Here is a 19,590-nt window from a genome sequence, read left to right as displayed (position 1 = left end):
CATTTCCTCTGCCCCCTTAGATCCTCTGTCCTCCAGTACATCTGGGAGATTGTTTGTGTCTTCCTTAGTGAAGACTTATCCGAAGTACCTATTCAACTCTTCTGCCATTTCCTTGTTGCCCATAATAATTTCACCCATGTCTGCCTTCAAGGGACCCACATTTGACTTTGCTACTCTTTTTCCCTTAACATATCTAAAGAAGCTTTTACTGTCCTTCTTTATATTCCTGGCCAGCTTCCCTTCGTACTTCATCTTTTCAGCCCGTATTGCCCGTTTTGTTTCCTTCTGTTGCCCTATGAAAGTTTCCCAATCCTCTGGCTTCCGGCTACTCTTTGCTGTGTTATACATCTTTTCTTTTAGTTTTATTCTATCCATAACTTCTCTTCTCAGCCACGGTTGCCTACTACTCCCCTTAGAATCTTTCTTCCTTTTTGGAATGAAATGATCCTGCGTCTTCCGGATTATGCCCAGAAATTCCTGCCATTGCTGTTCTACCGTCATTCCTGCTAGGATCCCTTTCCATTCTGCCTTGGCCAGCTCCCCTTTCATGCCTTCATAGTCCCCTTTGTTCAACTGCATCACTGACACTTCCAATTTAACGTTCTCCTTCTCAAATTGCAGATTAAAACTAATCATATTATGATCACTACCTCCAAGCGGTTCCTTTACCTTGAGTTCTCTTTATCATATCTGGTTCATTGGACAACACTAAATCCAGAATTGCCTTTTCTCTGGTCGGCTCCATTACAAGCTGCTCTAAGAATCCATCTCGGATGCATTCTACAAACTATCTTTCTTGAGGTCCTGAACCAACCTGATTTTCCCAGTCTACCTGCATATTGAAATCCCCCATCACCATAGTGGCATTATCTTTGTTACATACCAGTTTTAACTCCTGCTGCAACTTACACCCTACATCCGGGCTACTATTTGGGGGTCTGTAGATAACACCAATTAGTGTCTTCTTGCCTTTACAATTCCTCAACTCAATCCACAGTGACTACCTCATCAGTCCCTATATCTTCCCTCGAAAGGGACTGAATTCCATCCCTCATCAGCAGAGCTAACCCCTAACAACCCTGGAGGTCCTGCTTTTCAGCATTTTTCCGAGTTCTCTAAAGTCACGCTGCAGAATATTCATCCCCTTCTTTCCGACATCGTTTGTGCCGACATGCACTACCACTTCCGGCTGTTCACCTTCGCCCTTGAGGCTTTTCTGCACTCTGTCTGTGACATCCTGGATCCTGGCACCAGGAAAGCAGCACACCATCCTCGAATCCCGTCTGTTGCCACAGAAACCCCTGTCCGTACCTCTCACTACAATGGCGTTGCCTGACGTTGGGCTCTTTGGTTTTGGCTCAACAGCCCTTCTTGCTTCGCGAGCCATCCGCTGCTCAGTGTGATAATGTCTTCTGTCCCGACAGCTTCGAAGTGGGTGAACCTGTTCACAAGAGGTACAACACCCGGGGACCTTTGTATTCCATGTTTCCCTCCCTTTCTCACTGTCACCCACTTTCTCTCTTCCAGTACCTTGGGTGTAACAATCTTACTGTAGGACTTGTCGAGGAACGATTCAGTTTCTCGGACGAACCTGAGGTCATCCAACACGGTCCTTCAGGAGCTGTACCTGGATCCACTGCTCACATTTGTAGCAGCCAGAGGCACCAGCAGTGTCCTTGACCTCCCACATACTGCAAGCATCACACTGAATCAGCTTGCTTGACATCTCCTTCTTTCATCTCTCCCTCTCCAACGTTTTGCGTAGCCTCCTCTCCTCACCGAAGACTCTCGAGCCAAAGATTCGCACTTTTCTCACAGGGCACTTCCCTCACAAGGCTGCTCCCTAAGAGCCGTCCTGCTTATATTGACTGATAAATTGCCTGATTTACCAATTTACAAACCAAATTCCTCAGTTTTAAACTGTTTTTCTCCCTCTGACTCACTTCTAACTCTCCTCCCACTCGGGCTAGAGCCAATCAGTGCTTTCTCCTGCTTCTTGTTGTTGCTGTTGCTTCAAAATCCACGGGAGCTCTCAGTTAGTTTGCCTGTGCTTTGCCTCTCCTTTTCAACAGTTTTCCCCCTCTGATTCACTTCTAACTCTCGTCCCTCTCGGGCTAGAGCAAATCAGTGCTTTAACCATATAACCATATGACAATTACAGCATGGAAACAGGCCATCTAGTCCATGCCGAACACTTACTCTCACCTAGTCCCATCTACCTGCACTCAGACCATAACCCTCCATTCCTTTCCCGTCCATATACCTATCTAATTTATTTTTAAATAATAATATCGAACCTGCCTCCACCACTTCCACTGGAAGCTCATTCCACACAGCTACCACTCTCTGAGTAAAGAAGTTCCCCCTCATGTTACCCCTAAACTTTTGTCCCTTAATTCTCAAATCATGTCCTCTTGTTTGAATCTTCCCTACTCTCAATGGCAAAAGCTTATCCACATCAACTCTGTCTATCCCTCTGATCATTTTAAAGATCTCTATCAAGTCCAACCTTAACCTACTGTGCTCCAAAGAATAAAGACCTAACTTGTTCAACCTTTCTCTGTAACTTAGGTGCTGAAACCCAGGCAACATTCTAGTAAATCTCCTCTGTACTCTCTCTATTTTGTTGACATCTTTCCTATAATTTGGCGACCAAAATTGTACACCAAACTCCAGAATTGGCCTCACCAATGCCTTGTACAATTTTAACATTACATCCCAACTTCTATACTCAATGCTCTGATTTATAAAGGCCTGCACACCAAAAGCTTTCTTTACCACCCTATCTACATGAGATTCCACCTTCAGGGAACTATGCACAGTTCTTCCTAGATCCCTCTGTTCAACTGCATTCCTCAATTCGCTACCATTTACCATGTATGTCCTATTTTGATTTGGCCTGCCAAGATGTAGCACCTCACACTTATCAGCATTAAACTCCATCTGCCATCTTTCAGCCCACTCTTCCAAATGGCCTAAATCTCTCTGTAGACGTTGAAAATCTAATTCATTATCCACAACACCACCTATCTTAGTATCATCTGCATACTTACTAAACCAATTTTCCACACCATCATCCAGATCATTGATGTATATGACAAACAACAGTGGACCCAGCACAGATCCCTGAGGCACCCCACTAGCCACTGGCTTCCAACCTGACAAACAGTTATCCACCATTACTCTCTGGTATCTCCCATTCAGCCACTGTTGAATCCATCTTGCTACTTCACTATTAATACCCAACAATTGAACCTTCTTAACCAACCTTTATCTTAAATCAATCTTTATCCCCTGTACCCGACTCCCCAGCATCTACTCCACCACCTACCAAGGCCCCTCCTTTCAACATCTCCACTGACCTCCTTACCCCCCCTCCACACTGCTTCCTCTCCCAGTTTGACCTGGTCACCCCTACTGAAATCTCCAAACTCATCAGCTCTTCCAAACCCACTACCTGCTCCCTCGACCCACTCCCCACTCCCCTGCTGAAGTCCTGCCTCCCCGTTCTCTGCCCCTACCTCACTAATCTCTTCAACTCCTCATTGTCCCAAGGAATTGTCCCCTCCGCTTTCAAAACTGCTGCTGTCACACCAATCTTAAAGAAACCTGGTCTTGATCCCTCCTCTCTCATTAACTACCGCCCAATCTCAAACCTCCCCTTTCTTTCAAAAACCCTGGAGTGTATCGTTGCGTCACAACTTCATTCTCACCTCCTTGCGTATAACCTATTCGAACCCCTCCAATCTGGCTTTCGTCCCCTCCATAGCACAGAAACTGCTCTCCTCAAAGTCCTCAACGACCTCCTCACCTCTGCTGACACTGGTTCCCTCAACATCCTCAGCCTCCTCGACCTGAGTGCAGCCTTCGATACAGTGAACCATAACATCCTGCTTACCAGACTTGGGGACCTTGGCATTGAAGGTTCTGCACTCAGCTGGCTCTGTTCCTACCTTTCAAACAGATCCCACCATCTCTCTCCATAACCACACCTCTGCTACAGCCACAGTCACTCAAGGCGTTCCCCAAGGCTCCATACTCGGCCCCCTCCTCTTCATCATCTACATCCTCCCCCTTGGTCAGATACTCCGCCACTTCAACCTGGACTTCCACTGTTACGCCGATGACACCCAGATCTACCTCGGCACCAAATCCCCCCACAAACCCCCCCTCTCCCATATCAACTCCTGTTTGTCAGTTATAAAAACCTGGATGCAACATAACTTCCTCAAACTCAACAGCGATAAAACAGAATTCCTCCTCATAGGCTCCAAATCCACACTCAGCAAAATCAATAACCCCACTCTCACCATCGATGGCACCACTGCCTCCCCATCTCCCCAGGCCCGCAACCTTGGCGTGATCTTTGATTCCACCCTCTCCCTTGAGCCTCACATCCGCCATTTCATTAAAACCTCCTTCTTTCACCTCCGCAACATCGCCAAAATCAGACCCTCTCCCACACCTCCCGCTGCTGAAAGACTCATCCATGCCTTCATCTCCTTCCGACTGGACTACTGCAACTCACTTCTCCTTGGCATCAGCTCCACCTACATCAACCGACTCCAACTGGTCCAGAACGCAGCCGCCCGACTCATCACCCACACCAAATCCTGGCATCACATCACCCCAGTCCTCAAACAACTTCACTGGCTTCCCATCTCCCACCGGATCACCTACAAAATCCTGGTCCTCACCTACAAAGCCCTCCACCATCTGCCCCCCCCCCCCCCCCCATATCTCACCGACCTCCTCTCCCCCTACCAACCCTCACGGTCCCTCAGATCCACATCAGCCGATCTCCTCTCCATCCACAAATCAAACCTCCGCAGTTTAGGGGACAGAGCCTTCTCCAGGGCAGCTCCCAGGCTCTGGAACTCCCTCCCTCAACTGATCCGCAATTCCGTGTCCCTCACCATCTTCCAGTCCCGCCTCAAGACCCATCTCTTCACCTCTGCCTATCCTTAGCCCCACGTCCCCCTCCCTTTTCATCTGTGCTTGAATTGCCTCGTATTGTATTTTGAATTTAATTCTGTCTTTAATTTGTGTACTAGTCACGTCTCTACTATTTATTTCATTCCGCTTACATGTTTTTCCTCTACTTGCTAAATTTTTGTAAGGTGTCCTTGAGACTCTTGGAAAGCGCCCATAAATAAAATGCATTATTATTATTATTAACCTTCCATGTGGAATCTTGTCAAAGGCCTTACTGAAGTCCATATAGACAACATCCACCACTTTACCCTCATCAATTTCCCTAGTAACCTCTTCAAAAAAATTCAAGAAGATTAGTCAAACAAGACCTTCCAGGCACAAATCTATGTTGACTGTTCCTAATCAGACCCTGCTTATCCAGATGATTATATATATTATCTCTAAGTATCCTTACCATTAATTTGTCCACCACTGACATCAGTTTGACAGGTCTATAATTGCTAGGTTTACTCTTAGAACTATTTTTAAACAATTATAAACGAGATTGTTCTTCACAGAAGACGTGCTGTTTATTGCATTTTTTTCCATTTATATCTGGAGATCTGAAATTCAGAATGTTAGGTTTTATGACTATTAAATTTAAAATATTTTCCTCTAAAGAAACCAACAAATCAACACAAAATATCACTAGTTTGTGATATGCATAGCTATACTGTATATGAATCACCATTTAGTGATTTATTTACATTTATTAAAACTCCAATGTCTGTTTTAGAAATCCAAGTCACATCTGCATCTTCAAAAGATAATAATATTCTGAATTTTTAAAAAAACATGACCCTTTGTTAATTTTCTTCCAAGAAAGAGGCTGTGCAGGTTTAGGAAATGATTACTTTTTGGTACAATGGGACTCTTTTGAGGAAAGATTGTCATTACTGATTTGTTTAGAAAATTGAGGTAATCTAATTGAACCATCTAAGCCGGGGTGCTAAAAAAATGTGTTGTCTCGAGGGAATCCAGATCTAGAGGACTATTGTTTCAGAGTAGTGGGTTGTTTATTTAATATAGAGTAGATGAGAAAGAGTTTCTTCTCACATTAGGTCATCAACTCCACTCCATAAACCTGTTGAAATTGACTGAATATATTCATTAAGATGTTTTTTCACAGAGTTAAGAATTATGAAGAAATGGGGAGAATGAAGTTCACTGCTTACTCTACATCAGTGTTCTTTTTGTTTTTTTAAACGACACTAAGTGATGGAGTAACTCAGCGGGTCAGGCAGCATCTCTGAAAAACATGGATTATGACAATTAGGAGTCGGGACACTTCTTCAGAATGAAGTCATCTATGGTCTCCACCTATCCATGTTTAGTTTAGAGACACAGCGTCGAAACAGGCCCTTTGGTCCAGGCCAACCAGCGATCACCCATCCACTCGTTCTATACCACACACGAGACACAATTTACAGAAGTCAGTTAACCTACAAACCCACACAGCTTTGGAATGTGGGAGGAAACCAGATCACCTGGAGAAAACCAAGGCGGTTATGGGGAGAACCTACAAACTCCGTGCAGACAACACTTGTAGTTGGGATCGAACCTGGGTATCTGGTGCTGTAAGGCAGCAACTTTATAGTTGTACCATTGAGCAGCCTCAGATTTTTTTCCAGAGATTCTGTCTGACCTGAGTTACTTCAGCACTTTGTGTCCTTTTTGTAAACCAACATCTGTAGTTCCTTTCGTGTTCAGCGTGATTCACCCTGATTCAGGTTAGGCACCCAATCCCTCTCCACATTCCACTCAAGCACCCACCCTTGCCCGATTTCCTGCCTATATCAGGCACTAATCTCTCGCCGTCAAGCACCTGAAGTGACTCAACAAGTTTTTCTGCCCCTCTACTGATTTTTGGTTTTTTTCCTCGCAGCTGCCAATAAAACCCTTCCCAGATGCCTGCTGCAGATCTGCTACCAGTTGCCAATCACAGACCTTCACATGCCGATCACAGGAATCTGACACAAATCCCATGCTGCCGTTCTGGCCCCTTCCCTTCCATTACTCTTCATGCCCTTCTCCACACCCCTTCAACTTTGGCTTCTATCCCCTGGAACTCCATGATCTCAGGCTTGCCTGTTATCTTTTGTAGTGCATTGGGCCAGCCATGAAGGAAAGGCCTTTCCATGTACAAGGTCGATTCAGTAGCATTGACAGCATGGGATTTGTATATCTGGCACTACTGAATCTGAAAAGCAGCTGTTTAACAACCAGTGTTTGCAAATATGCTACGTGGCAACAGTACCTCTATACGCACTAATGGACTTTGAGATATAGAACTGAAATAGTCATCTGACTAAATTAGTTTTCACAACAACAAAATTGTTTTATTATCTCCAATTAAGTTGATAAGCAGGAATTGTGGCTTGGCATGACATACAAAATTCATTTGAAACATATTCAATTGCCTTGAACATTTTTCAGTTTTTTTGCCATAATATTTCATAAGAAATTGAAGTTATTTTCACTTCATTGGTACATGATTGTACCAGAGAAACTTGCAATAACACACCTTCCAGGTGAGCAAATTATTCCTGACAGGAACTTTCGAGTCCAGTGTAACTTTGATTATTACAAGATATTGTAATCAAAGTTACTTTGAGTACAAAATATTCCTTATGATAGAAGACAGCGGCTATAATGTCATTGTTACTACTATCAGAAATTCTAGGCCACCAAGGCAATTTGATATTGTCTGACTTCCAAATAAATTGCTGCCTTGATATTACAAAGTGCTACAAGTATTTGTAACATGTTGATCCCTATGACACTATGGTAAAATGTACATAAGATTATTTTTTGTATAGAAAATAGGTGCAGGAGGAGGCCATTCGGCCTTTCGAGCCAGCACCGCCATTCATTGTGATCATGGCTGATCGCCCCCTATGAATAACCCGTGCCTGCCTTCTCCCCATATCCCTTGACTCCACTAGCCCCTAGAGCTCTATCTAACTCTCTCTTAAATCTATCCAGTGACTTGGCCTCCACTGCCCTCTGGCAGGGAATTCCATAAATTCACAACTCTCTGGGTGAAAAAGTTTTTTCTCACCTCAGTCTTAAATGACCTCCCCTTTATTCTAACACTGTGGCCCCTGGTTCTGGACTTGCCCAACATTGGGAACATTTTTCCTGCATCTAACTTGTCCAGTCCTTTTATAATGTTATATGTTTCTATAAAATCTCCCCTCATCCTTCTAAACTCCAGTGAATACAAGCCTAGTCTTTTCAATCTTTCCTCATATGACAGTCCCGCCATCCCAGGAATCAATCTCGTGAACCTACGCTGCACTGCCTCAATCACAAGGATGTCCTTCCTCAAATTAGGAGACCAAAACTGTACACAATACTCCAGATATGGTCTCACCAGAGCCCTATACAACTGCAGAAGAACCTCTTTACTCCTATACTGAAATCCTCTTGTTATGAAGGCCAACATTCCATTAGCTTTCTTCACTGCCTGCTGTACCTGTAAGCCAACTTTCAGTGACCGGTGTACAAGGACACCCAGGTCTTGCTGTACCTCCCCCTTACCTAACCTAACCCCATTGAGATAATAATCTGCCCCCTTATTTTTGCCACCAAAGTGGATAACCTCACATTTATCTATATTATACTGCATCTGCCCACTCACTCAACCTGTCCAGGTCACCCTGCAACCTCCTAACATCCTCTTCACAGTTCACACTGCCACCCAGCTTTGTGTCATCCGCAAACTTGCTAGTGTTGCTCCTAATTCCCTCTTCCAAATCATTAATATATGGTAAACAGTTTGCGGCCCCAACACCAAGCCTTGCGGCACTCCACTTGCCACTGCCTGCTATTCTGAAAAGGACCCGTTCACTCCTACTCTTTGCTTCCGGTCTGCCAACCAATTTTCTATCCATGTCAACATCCTACCCCCAATACCATGTGCTCTAATTGTAGTCACCAGTCTCCCATGCGGTACCTTATCAAAGGCTTTCTGAAAGTCTAGATACACTACATCCACTGGCACCCCTTCATCCATTTTACTTGTCACATCCTCAAAACATTCCAGAGGATTAGTCAAGCATGATTTCCCTTTCATAAATCCATGTTGACGGACTAATCCTTTTACTGCTATCCAAATGCCCCATTATTACCTCTTTAATAATTGACTCCAGCATCTTTCCCACCACCGAAGTCGGGCTAACTGGTCTTTAATTCCCCGTTTTCTCTCTCGCTCCTTTCTTCAAAAGTGGGATAACGTTAGCTATCCTCCAATCCACAGGAACTGATCCTGAATCTATTGAAGATTGGAAAATGATCACCAATGCGTCCACTATTTCTAGAGCCACCTCCCTGAGGACCCTAGGATGCAGACCATCAGGCCCAGGGGATTTATCATCCTTCAGTCCCATTAGCCTACCCAATACTATTTCTCGCCTAATAAAAACATTATTTCATTTCCTCTGCCCCCTTAGATCCTCTGTCCTCCAGTACATCTGGGAGATTGTTTGTGTCTTCCTTAGTGAAGACTTATCCGAAGTACCTATTCAACTCTTCTGCCATTTCCTTGTTGCCCATAATAATTTCACCCATGTCTGCCTTCAAGGGACCCACATTTGACTTTGCTACTCTTTTTCCCTTAACATATCTAAAGAAGCTTTTACTGTCCTTCTTTATATTCCTGGCCAGCTTCCCTTCGTACTTCATCTTTTCAGCCCGTATTGCCCGTTTTGTTTCCTTCTGTTGCCCTATGAAAGTTTCCCAATCCTCTGGCTTCCGGCTACTCTTTGCTGTGTTATACATCTTTTCTTTTAGTTTTATTCTATCCATAACTTCTCTTCTCAGCCACGGTTGCCTACTACTCCCCTTAGAATCTTTCTTCCTTTTTGGAATGAAATGATCCTGCGTCTTCCGGATTATGCCCAGAAATTCCTGCCATTGCTGTTCTACCATCATTCCTGCTAGGATCCCTTTCCATTCTACCTTGGCCAGCTCCCCTTTCATGCCTTCATAGTCCCCTTTGTTCAACTGCATCACTGACACTTCCAATTTAACGTTCTCCTTCTCAAATTGCAGATTAAAACTAATCATATTATGATCACTACCTCCAAGCGGTTCCTTTACCTCGAGTTCTCTTATCATATCTGGTTCATTGGACAACACTAAATCCAGAATTGCCTTTTCTCTGGTCGGCTCCATTACAATTTGCTCTAAGAATCCATCTCGGATGCATTCTACAAACTCTCTTTCTTGAGGTCCTGAACCAACCTGATTTTCCCAGTCTACCTGCATATTGAAATCCCCCATCACCATAGTGGCATTACCTTTGTTACATACCAGTTTTAACTCCTGCTGCAACTTACACCCTACATCCGGGCTACTATTTGGGGGTCTGTAGATAACACCAATTAGTGTCTTCTTGCCTTTACAATTCCTCAACTCAATCCACAGTGACTACCTCATCAGTCCCTATATCTTCCCTCGAAAGGGACTGAATTCCATCCCTCACCAGCAGAGCTAACCCCCCCCCCCCGCCTCCTCTTCCCACCTGCCTGTCCTTTCTATAGGATGTATAACCCTGAATATTAAGTTCCCAGGCCCGATCCTCCTGCAGCCATGTCTCAGTAATCCCCACAATGTCATATCTACCAACCTCAAACTGAGCCTCATCTACTTTACTTCTTATACATCGCGCATTCATATACTATACTTTTAATTCCTTACGCATCTCACCTTTCACATCGATCCCTATTACACTTGGCCATAATCTCCTATCCCTTTGTGAGCTTCCTTTCCCATTAATTCTGGGGTCATTAACCATCCCTTTATTCTCTTTCCCTTTAACTCCGTCCTCGACTATTCCATTTGACACCCCACCCCTCTTATTCAGTTTAAAACCACCCGTGTAGCAGTGGCAAACCTGCCTGCCAGAATGTTGGTCCCCACCTGTTAAGATGCAATCCGTCCCTTGTGTACAGTTCCCCTTTACTCCAAAACAGATCCCTGTGATCTAAGAATCTAAATCCCTGCTCCCTGCACCAGTTCCTCAGCCACACATTCAGGTCCCGTATCACCTTGTTCCTGCTCTCGCCAGCACGAGGAACTGGAAGCAAGCCGGAGATAACAACCCTGGAGGTCCTGCTTTTCAGCATTTTTCCGAGTTCTCTAAAGTCACGCTGCAGAATATTCATCCCCTTCTTTCCGACATCGTTTGTGCCGACGTGCACTACCACTTCCGGCTGTTCACCTTCGCCCTTGAGGCTTTTCTGCACTCTGTCTGTGACATCCTGGATCCTGGCACCAGGAAAGCAGCACACCATCCTCGAATCCCGTCTGTTGCCGCAGAAACCCCTGTCCGTACCTCTCACTACAATGGCGTTGCCTGACGTTGGCCTCTTTGGTTTTGGCTCAACAGCCCTTCTTGCTTCGCGAGCCATCCGCCGCTCAGTGTGATAATGTCTTCTGTCCCGACAGCTTCGAAGTAGGTGAACCTGTTCACAAGAGGTACAACACCCGGGGACCTTTGTATTCCATGTTTCCCTCCCTTTCTCACTGTCACCCACTTTCTCTCTTCCAGTACCTTGGGTGTAACAATCTTACTGTAGGACTTGTCGAGGAACGATTCAGTTTCTCGGACGAACCTGAGGTCATCCAACACGGTCCTTCAGGAGCTGTACCTGGATCCACTGCTCACATTTGTAGCAGCCAGAGGCACCAGCAGTGTCCTTGACCTCCCACATACTGCAAGCATCACACTGAATCAGCTTGCTTGACATCTCCTTCTTTCGTCTCTCCCTCTCCAATGTTTTGCGTAGCCTCCTCTCCTCAGCCTCCTCGCCGAAGACTCTCGAGCCAAAGATTCGCACTTTTCTCACAGGGCACTTCCCTCACAAGGCTGCTCCCTAAGAGCCGTCCTGCTTATATTGACTGATAAATTGCCTGATTTACCAATTTACAAACCAAATTCCTCAGTTTTAAACTGTTTTTCTCCCTCGGACTCACTTCTAACTCTCCTCCCACTCGGGCTAGAGCCAATCAGTGCTTTCTCCTGCTTCTTGTTGTTGCTGTTGCTTCAAAATCCACGGGAGCTCTCAGTTAGTTTGCCTGTGCTTTGCCTCTCCTTTTCAACAGTTTTCCCCCTCTGATTCACTTCTAACTCTCGTCCCTCTCGGGCTAGAGCAAATCAGTGCTTTAACCATATAACCATATGACAATTACAGCATGGAAACAGGCCATCTAGTCCATGCCGAACACTTACTCTCACCTAGTCCCATCTACCTGCACTCAGACCATAACCCTCCATTCCTTTCCCGTCCATATACCTATCTAATTTATTTTTAAATAATAATATCGAACCTGCCTCCACCACTTCCACTGGAAGCTCATTCCACACAGCTACCACTCTCTGAGTAAAGAAGTTCCCCCTCATGTTACCCCTAAACTTTTGTCCCTTAATTCTCAAATCATGTCCTCTTGTTTGAATCTTCCCTACTCTCAATGGCAAAAGCTTATCCACGTCAACTCTGTCTATCCCTCTGATCATTTTAAAGATCTCTATCAAGTCCAACCTTGTACAATTTTACCTGTGCTTTCCCTCTCCTTTTCAACTGTTTTCCACACTGACTGATTTCTAACTCTCCTCCCACTCGGGCTAGAGCCAATATAACAAAGCACTTTGTGCCTTCCCCCACAGTGGGAATCACTGTGGGGGGATGTTTTTATGTTTTGGTGTTGAATTTCTTCATGAATACTGTGTTATATTTTTATTAGTGTGCTGCAAGGACATCAGAATTTCCCCTGAATAAGGGGATTAATAAAGTCTATCAATCAATCAAAGCCAGCAATGATGTATAAGGAAAGGTAGAAACCACAAGGGTCCATTTTTGGCTGTGGTTATCACTGATAACAAGTAGATACAAACAGGATGACAGTGAAACTAGTGTGACGACTAGGGTGTGGAGAAGGACGGAGAGAGAGGGGATGCAGGGATTGCTTGAAATTGGAGAAATCAATATACATACCGTTGGGTTGTAAGCTGCCCAAGCAAAATATGAGGCGCTGTTCCTCCAATTTGCGTTTGGCCTCACTCTGACAGTGGAGGAGGCCCAGGACAGAAAAGTCAGTAGGGGAATGGGAAGGAAAGTTAGTGTTTGGCAACCTGGAGATGTATAGCTAAATGAGTTTTAGCATAATGAAGTAAAGCGATAATAAGGGCAAAATATGAAAATGAAAAAAAGCATAATTAAGGGTTGGAATGTGTGAACGGTGTGGCCTGGCAGTGTTAATAGGTTTGTGCAGAGGGAAGCCTGATTAGTTCAGGCAGAAAAACTTAATTTAATTCCAGGAGTTCCTATGCTCATTGAGTAATCAACTTCCAGTCTTAACAGTTGCCCATTGAACCTGATTTTTTTTTTTTTTTACCCTAGCCATTTCAATCTTTTATTTTCTTTCTATTTTAAATTGTCTATGCCTGGTGTCTTTTTGCCTATGAAAGTAGGGCATCACCATTTTAATAGCTGACCTATCTAGATTAAATTAGTCAAGCTTTATTTATTGTTGCTCTTATTCCCACTAGCATGCCATTCCCCAATTCATAATCTAGCCTATTGCTGCTTCATCAAAACAAATTGAGTAGTGTTTAAATGGTTGGAGCAGAGCGAACAAAACATCTGGAAACCTTAGACACTGTAGATGCTGGAATCTTGAGCAAAAAGCAAACTGCTGGAGGAACTCGATGGGTCAGCAGCATCCGTGGAACTTAATGAGCAGACTACATGTTTAGATCAACACTCTTCGTCAAACTGATGAAGTAGAGGCGAGATAGCTGGTAGAAAGGGCTGAGTGGAAGGGGTGGGACAAGAGTTGACAAGCGGATCCAAGTAAGGAGAAGTAGATTGGCAGATGAGTTACGTAGGGGAGAGAAACTTGGAGATTGTAACCATGCTGGAGGTAATAAGTGGAGAAGACAAAATACTGCAAATGGTGGAATCAGTGTATAGAGCACAGTGTAGCGAGAGGGATTCAGAAATCAGAGGTTCAATTACACTTTATTGTCACATGTACCTTGGTACAGTGAAATTCTTTTTTTTTTGCATACAATCTGGTAAAATTTTACAGCAGACTTCACCTAGCTAGTGTACAAACAGTCGTTGCATTTCTGGCTCCACAAAATTTCAAGATTTCTTAGTACAATCTTATCTTCTCGCAGTGGTGAGCCAGGCCTGCCGCCACACATGGTTGCAGGTGTCCCCCTGCCAGGTCCCTCTTCGTTTTCCGTGGCCTTCTGCCGGGTTCCTCTTTACTCTCGGCAGCCCGTCCGCTGAGCCTCATTATTCAGGTAGAATCTACCGTTAAAAAAAAATCAGGTTAGTTTTTTAATAGACAATAGGTGCAGTAGGCCATTTGGCCCTTCGAGCCAGCACCGCCATTCACTGTGATCATGGCTGATCATGCATAATCAGTTCCCCATTACTGCCTTCTCCCCATATCCCTTGACTCTGCTATCTTTAAGAGCTCTATCTAACTCTCTCTTGAAAGCATCCTTAAACTCCGCTGTACTTGTGCATTTCCAGCTTCAACTGACTCGAAGCTCACACGATCAAAAAACTGTCCACAGGTAAAAAATGTAAGCAGTGACATGAAGTCTTCGGGTAACTCCAAAGTTGATGAAAGTGGAGATCCTGTTTCCAAGCCTGTTGCTGCTGCTTCTGAATCTGACAGACACAAAGCAGAGTTGCTCTTAGAAAAAGATCGGTGAGTTTAACTTATGCATTGTGTATTTCCAGTCTTATTAGTTCTGTAAAATAGAGCCAAACCTTTAAAATTAAATTTAAAATATTAGATTTATACAAACCACATCCAGGAGGAGACAGATAGCATGACAGTGCACCGTCCCAGCTCCAATGACCCAGGTTCAATCCTGACCTCTGGTTCAGTCTTTGTGGAGTTTACATTTTCTCCCTATGATTACGGTTTCCTGCAGATGCTCAGGTTCCCCATCCCACTCCCCACATCCATAAAGGGGCAGCACAATGGTGCAGCAGTGTTTACCTTTTGCATCATTACATCATTTATCCTTTGCCACCAATATTGGTGCATTGGAGGAATTGGTTATCACTTAAACTCGCTGCTCATAGACCATTTTTTTCCATTTAATTCAGCTGCCATATTTGCCAAGTAACAACAGGGCCATTATTTCCAAGGTTGCTTGCCTGTGAAATGGTTTGGTATTTCCTCAGGATGGTAAAGGTAGTGAGAGAACTAGAGTTAATATTTCAGGTCAATGCTCTTGAGAGGTAATAGACCTCAATGTCTGTTTATCACTCTCGCCTCAGATGCTGCCTGACATGCTGAGTATTTTCGGCATTCTCTAGTTTTATTAAAAATTTGCGGCATCTGCAGTCTTTTTCAAGTTCGTTCTTTACTAATCACATTGCATTAATTTTAATAGGTGCAGTAACTACAAATCGTTGCAATTAGAATCGCCAGCTATGTTACAGCAAATCGATGTAAGTGTTTATTATAGCAATATTCTTTAATATCAAGTATTATGTGTGGAAAGCTCATGCTGGCAATTAATTCCAAATTGGATTTTTCTGTTTATTTATCTTCGCTTGCCAGAGTGTGGAAAGAATATCATTCCCTATTCATTAATATGTGGAGAAACAATTTGGGAAATATGTCCGTGGACACTACCAAACAACCACCAGAATTTCACATCAAACAGGCCCAATGGTAAAATATATACAGCAAAATCAAAGAAATTTAGACACCTGTATTCTTAATCTCTTTTCAAAAAATTTAAGCCTCAAATTTATTAAATGGTTAAAGCTTCAGGTACATTTTTAGAATGTGATGATTTTATGAATGTAGGCAATTAGTTTACTCTGTGGAATTTGTATATATTCTTGTGCAAAATAAATAGTATGGGTAACCATTTCTAAGGAGAAATAATCCTCCTTGTGAAATCCAGGATGTTTGCTGCCAGTTCGTGGTGGAAATGAATGGAAAATTCCAGATCAATCAAATTATCCAGCCTACGCTTTCACAGATAATAAACATGTGGCTTGATTGGAGACCAGGTTAGAACACGACCAGGAGGCAAGCGAGGCAATACATTTAAAAATAAATTCACCAGGTTAATTCCCAGGATGGTGGGACAGACATATGATGAAAGAATCGGTCGACTGGGCATGTATTCACTGGAATTTAGAAGGATGAGAGGGAATCTTATAGAAACATATAAAATTCTTAAGGGATTGGACAGGCTAGATACAGGAAAAATGCTCCCCATGTTGGGGGAGTCCAGAACCAGGGGTCACAGTTTAAGAATAAAGGGTAGGCCATTTAGGACTGAGATGAGGAAAAACGTTTTCATCCAGAGAGTTGTGAATCTGTGGAATTCTCTGTCGCAGAAGGCTGTGGAGGCCAATTTACTGGATGTTTTCAAGAGAGCGTTAGATTTAGCTCCTGGGGCTAATGGAATCAAGGGATATGGGGGGGGGAAGCAGGAATGATGTACTGATTGTGAATGATCAGCCATGATCATATTGAATGGCTGTACTGGCTCGAAGGGCCGAATGGCCTACTCCTGCACCTATTTTCTATGTTTCTCTGTCCTATTTTCCTTTTCCTGTAATGTCCCGATGCATTGGAATGAAATGAAATTCAAATTATGCTATCAGTAGGCTGAGGTGCCTAGGGCTTGCACAGAATTAGATCTTTGCATGCCGCAACTCCAAAGCAAGTTCATACATTTATTTTAAAATGTATTGACTCGCTTGCCTCCTGGTCGTGTTCTAAAAACCAGGTGACTTGTCAGCTCCCAACTTGAAGTCTACCCTGAAGTTCAACCTGAAAGAAACGTTTGGCAAAGCAGGTAGACAAAAATGCTGGAGAAACTCAGCGGGTGAGGCAGCATCAATGTAGCGAAGGAAATAGGCAACGTTTTGGGCCGAAACCCTTCTTCAGACTTGGCAAAGCAGGACTGGTTTAACAAGAATGATGAGGTGATTAAGTAACTAATGAGCTGCAAAACTAATGTGTTCCTGGTTCAGAAATCCACATTTCCTCAAGGGAATAGAAACCTGGAACTGCAGATGCTTGGTTACAAAAAAGGACACAATGTGTTAGAGTAACTCAGCGGTTTGGACAGCATCTCTGGAGAACATGGATTGGGGAAACATCTGAAGAAGGGTCCCGACCTGAAACATTAACTGTCCATGTTCTCTAGGAATGCTGCCTGATCCGCTGAGCTACTCCAGCACTTTGTGTCCTTAATAGAAACAGCTGTACAGCCACCTGAAGAGATCCAGCAATAAACATGTGACCTAACAAACAGGTGGTGGATCGAGAGAGTGCAGAGGCTCAGCAACTTGCTGATGTTTGCGATGAGCTGTAAAAGCAATTTGCGATCAAAAACCCACTGAGAGCCAAAAAAGGGAATTAACTTATCAGGGATGTGAGGCAGTCAATGCCTTCTGAATGGAACACTTCAAGGACCATTTCAACTCTGCTCTTGATCTGAGTGCCCTGGACCATATCCCACAACAACCAATTCATATTTATGAGTTTTACAGCAAAAGGATTAATAAAGAACTTTGCCACTGCAAGGGTGGCTGAACGATTTTGAGTGGAGCAGACACGGCAGTCCTGTCCATCAAATCCAAATTCCTTTGAGAGAACCTAAACCAGCTATGTTAGCCACATATATGCACAATTACAGGAACTAATGCATATTTTAAGCAACCTTCTATCATTCTCAACACAATTTTGTTGTGAGGCATTTTACAAGTAACTTTTAGCCTAGTTGTATCCAATTTATGCCCAGGAAAGCCTTAATTATCTAGTAAAGCCACAGAATAAAATTTCAGTGTGGTGTGTCCATCTTTTCAATCTCTTCTTTATGATTTCACGAACAAAGTTCACTATTATCCAGTCTTGACTCAGTTGTGACCAAATTAAAGGAAATAGATTATTTATTTGTGTTTAGCCATGTGTTAAATGAAAAAAGACAAGTGTAGAGTGCATTAAATTCTTCAAATTCTTGTAACTGCTCGCTTTTACCAATGATGCCTGGATTAGGGGGTATTAGGAAGAGGTTGGTCAGACTTGGATTGTTTTCTCAGGAATACCAGAAGTTGTGGGGAGAACTGATAGAAGTACCCGTATTTCCTGGCGTTGAAGACATTTTTTACCCTAAAATAAGGCCTGAAAATTTACCTGCGGCTTGGCGGCCGAAGGTTAGGTTGTTGGCCAAGAAAGATAGACTTGGCTATCACTTAGTACAGCAACAACAAGAGCGATGTTGCTGTACTGAGGGATAGTCAAGTCCATTCAGTCTAGGAGGAGCCATCTTGGGGAACGGCTGCTAGCCAGCAGCCGTCCGTTTTAATTCGCTTTTTAAAAAAAAGTTTTTAGTGAGTCCTGTTTAGTGATGTTTGGAGATATGGACTTTTTAATGTGGGGGGTAGAGGTCAATTTTACTTCTAGGTCCCTACCTGGTCAGTGAGGCAGCTTTTTCTCCGGGCTGCCCATCGACCTGTCCTCGTGGCCTACCAGCACCTCGGCCTCGGTGGCGGCACAGCGCTGGAGCGCTATCGTGGAGCGGAGCGGGCGATGCCTTGCCTGGGTCGCCGCGCTGGATCGACGCGCTGGAGCTCCGGTGAGCTGTGACCGCCGTGTTCAACACCTCCGGGCTACGGGTCTGCGGAGCGGAGCGGGCGGCGCCGATTTCAACATCGGGAGCCTGGGAGCTCCAAACCGGCGCGGCCTTGTCGGCTTCGGAAGCCGCGGTCTCCAGCTAGAAAGCGGCCGTTCCAGGTGGCCCAGCCGCTGAGAGGACTCTCCCGACGCCAGGGCAAGATCACCCGGTGAGAACGGCCAGGAACATCGGGCCTCCGTAGAGGCAATTGCGGTGGCCTAAATAGGCCTGACTTTGGGGTGAATTTGGGGTTGGGGACTGGACATTGTGCCTTCCCCCACAGTGGTATCCATTGTTGGGGGGATGATTTTTTGTCTGTATGGTAATCCTGTTAGTCTTTGTCCAAGATGGCTGCCGTGAAGGGAGAGTGGACGCTTGCGCGCTTTAGCTGCCGCTGCTCTCTCTTCACATTGTGTTTTTGATTTTTTGTTTTTGGACTGAATTCTGTTTTCAATTTGTGTTTCTGTGATGTCTTTATTATTTATTTTATTCTGATTATATGTTTTATATTCCTGTTCTATGTAAGGTGTCCTTGAGATGTCTGAAAGGCTCCCAATAAATAAAATGTATTATTATTATTATTATTCCTCATTGCTGGTAGCTGATTTACATTCTCTGGCTGGGTGGCTAGGTCCAGTGTTACCCTTGCAGACACTTTGCTGATGGCGACATTCTACCAGGAGACAGGTCCGGTCCCCAGGGCAGGAAGACAGAGCAGCTTTCCGCCGGGGCAGCAGGGACAGTGGCCATCCACTGGAGTAGAGTTGGCCGAGCAATGCCACTCTCGTAGCAACTGCTCCGCGGAACCTGCCACTCCTTCGACCCTGGAACTGTGTGAAGTAGGAAGCGGCTGTAAAAGGATAGTTCCTTTCACAGCGTGTGGGGAGTCAGGTCCAGGTTAGCACAGCCTGGGCTGCACAAAGTAGCAAACGTGG

At 44.3% G+C, this 19,590-nt stretch overlaps 1 protein-coding gene across 1 annotated transcript in view; it reads left to right on the top strand.

Annotated features, from left to right (window-relative positions):
- exph5 (exophilin 5) overlaps window positions 1–19,590 on the top strand; it is a 31,721-nt gene that overhangs the window by 9,687 nt on the left and 2,444 nt on the right. Inside the window, exon 3 of the mRNA XM_033022707.1 lies at window positions 14,526–14,706. Within this exon, the coding sequence (XP_032878598.1) occupies window positions 14,526–14,706 (181 nt within the window). The remainder of the gene's footprint in view (window positions 1–14,525; window positions 14,707–19,590) is intronic.

This window comes from Amblyraja radiata, chromosome 6 (genome assembly GCF_010909765.2).
Source record: "Amblyraja radiata isolate CabotCenter1 chromosome 6, sAmbRad1.1.pri, whole genome shotgun sequence".
In the NCBI taxonomy this organism is placed as follows: domain Eukaryota; kingdom Metazoa; phylum Chordata; class Chondrichthyes; order Rajiformes; family Rajidae; genus Amblyraja; species Amblyraja radiata.
The sequence above is the reverse complement of the archived record's forward strand: the minus strand, read 5'-3'. Positions and strand labels throughout refer to the sequence as shown.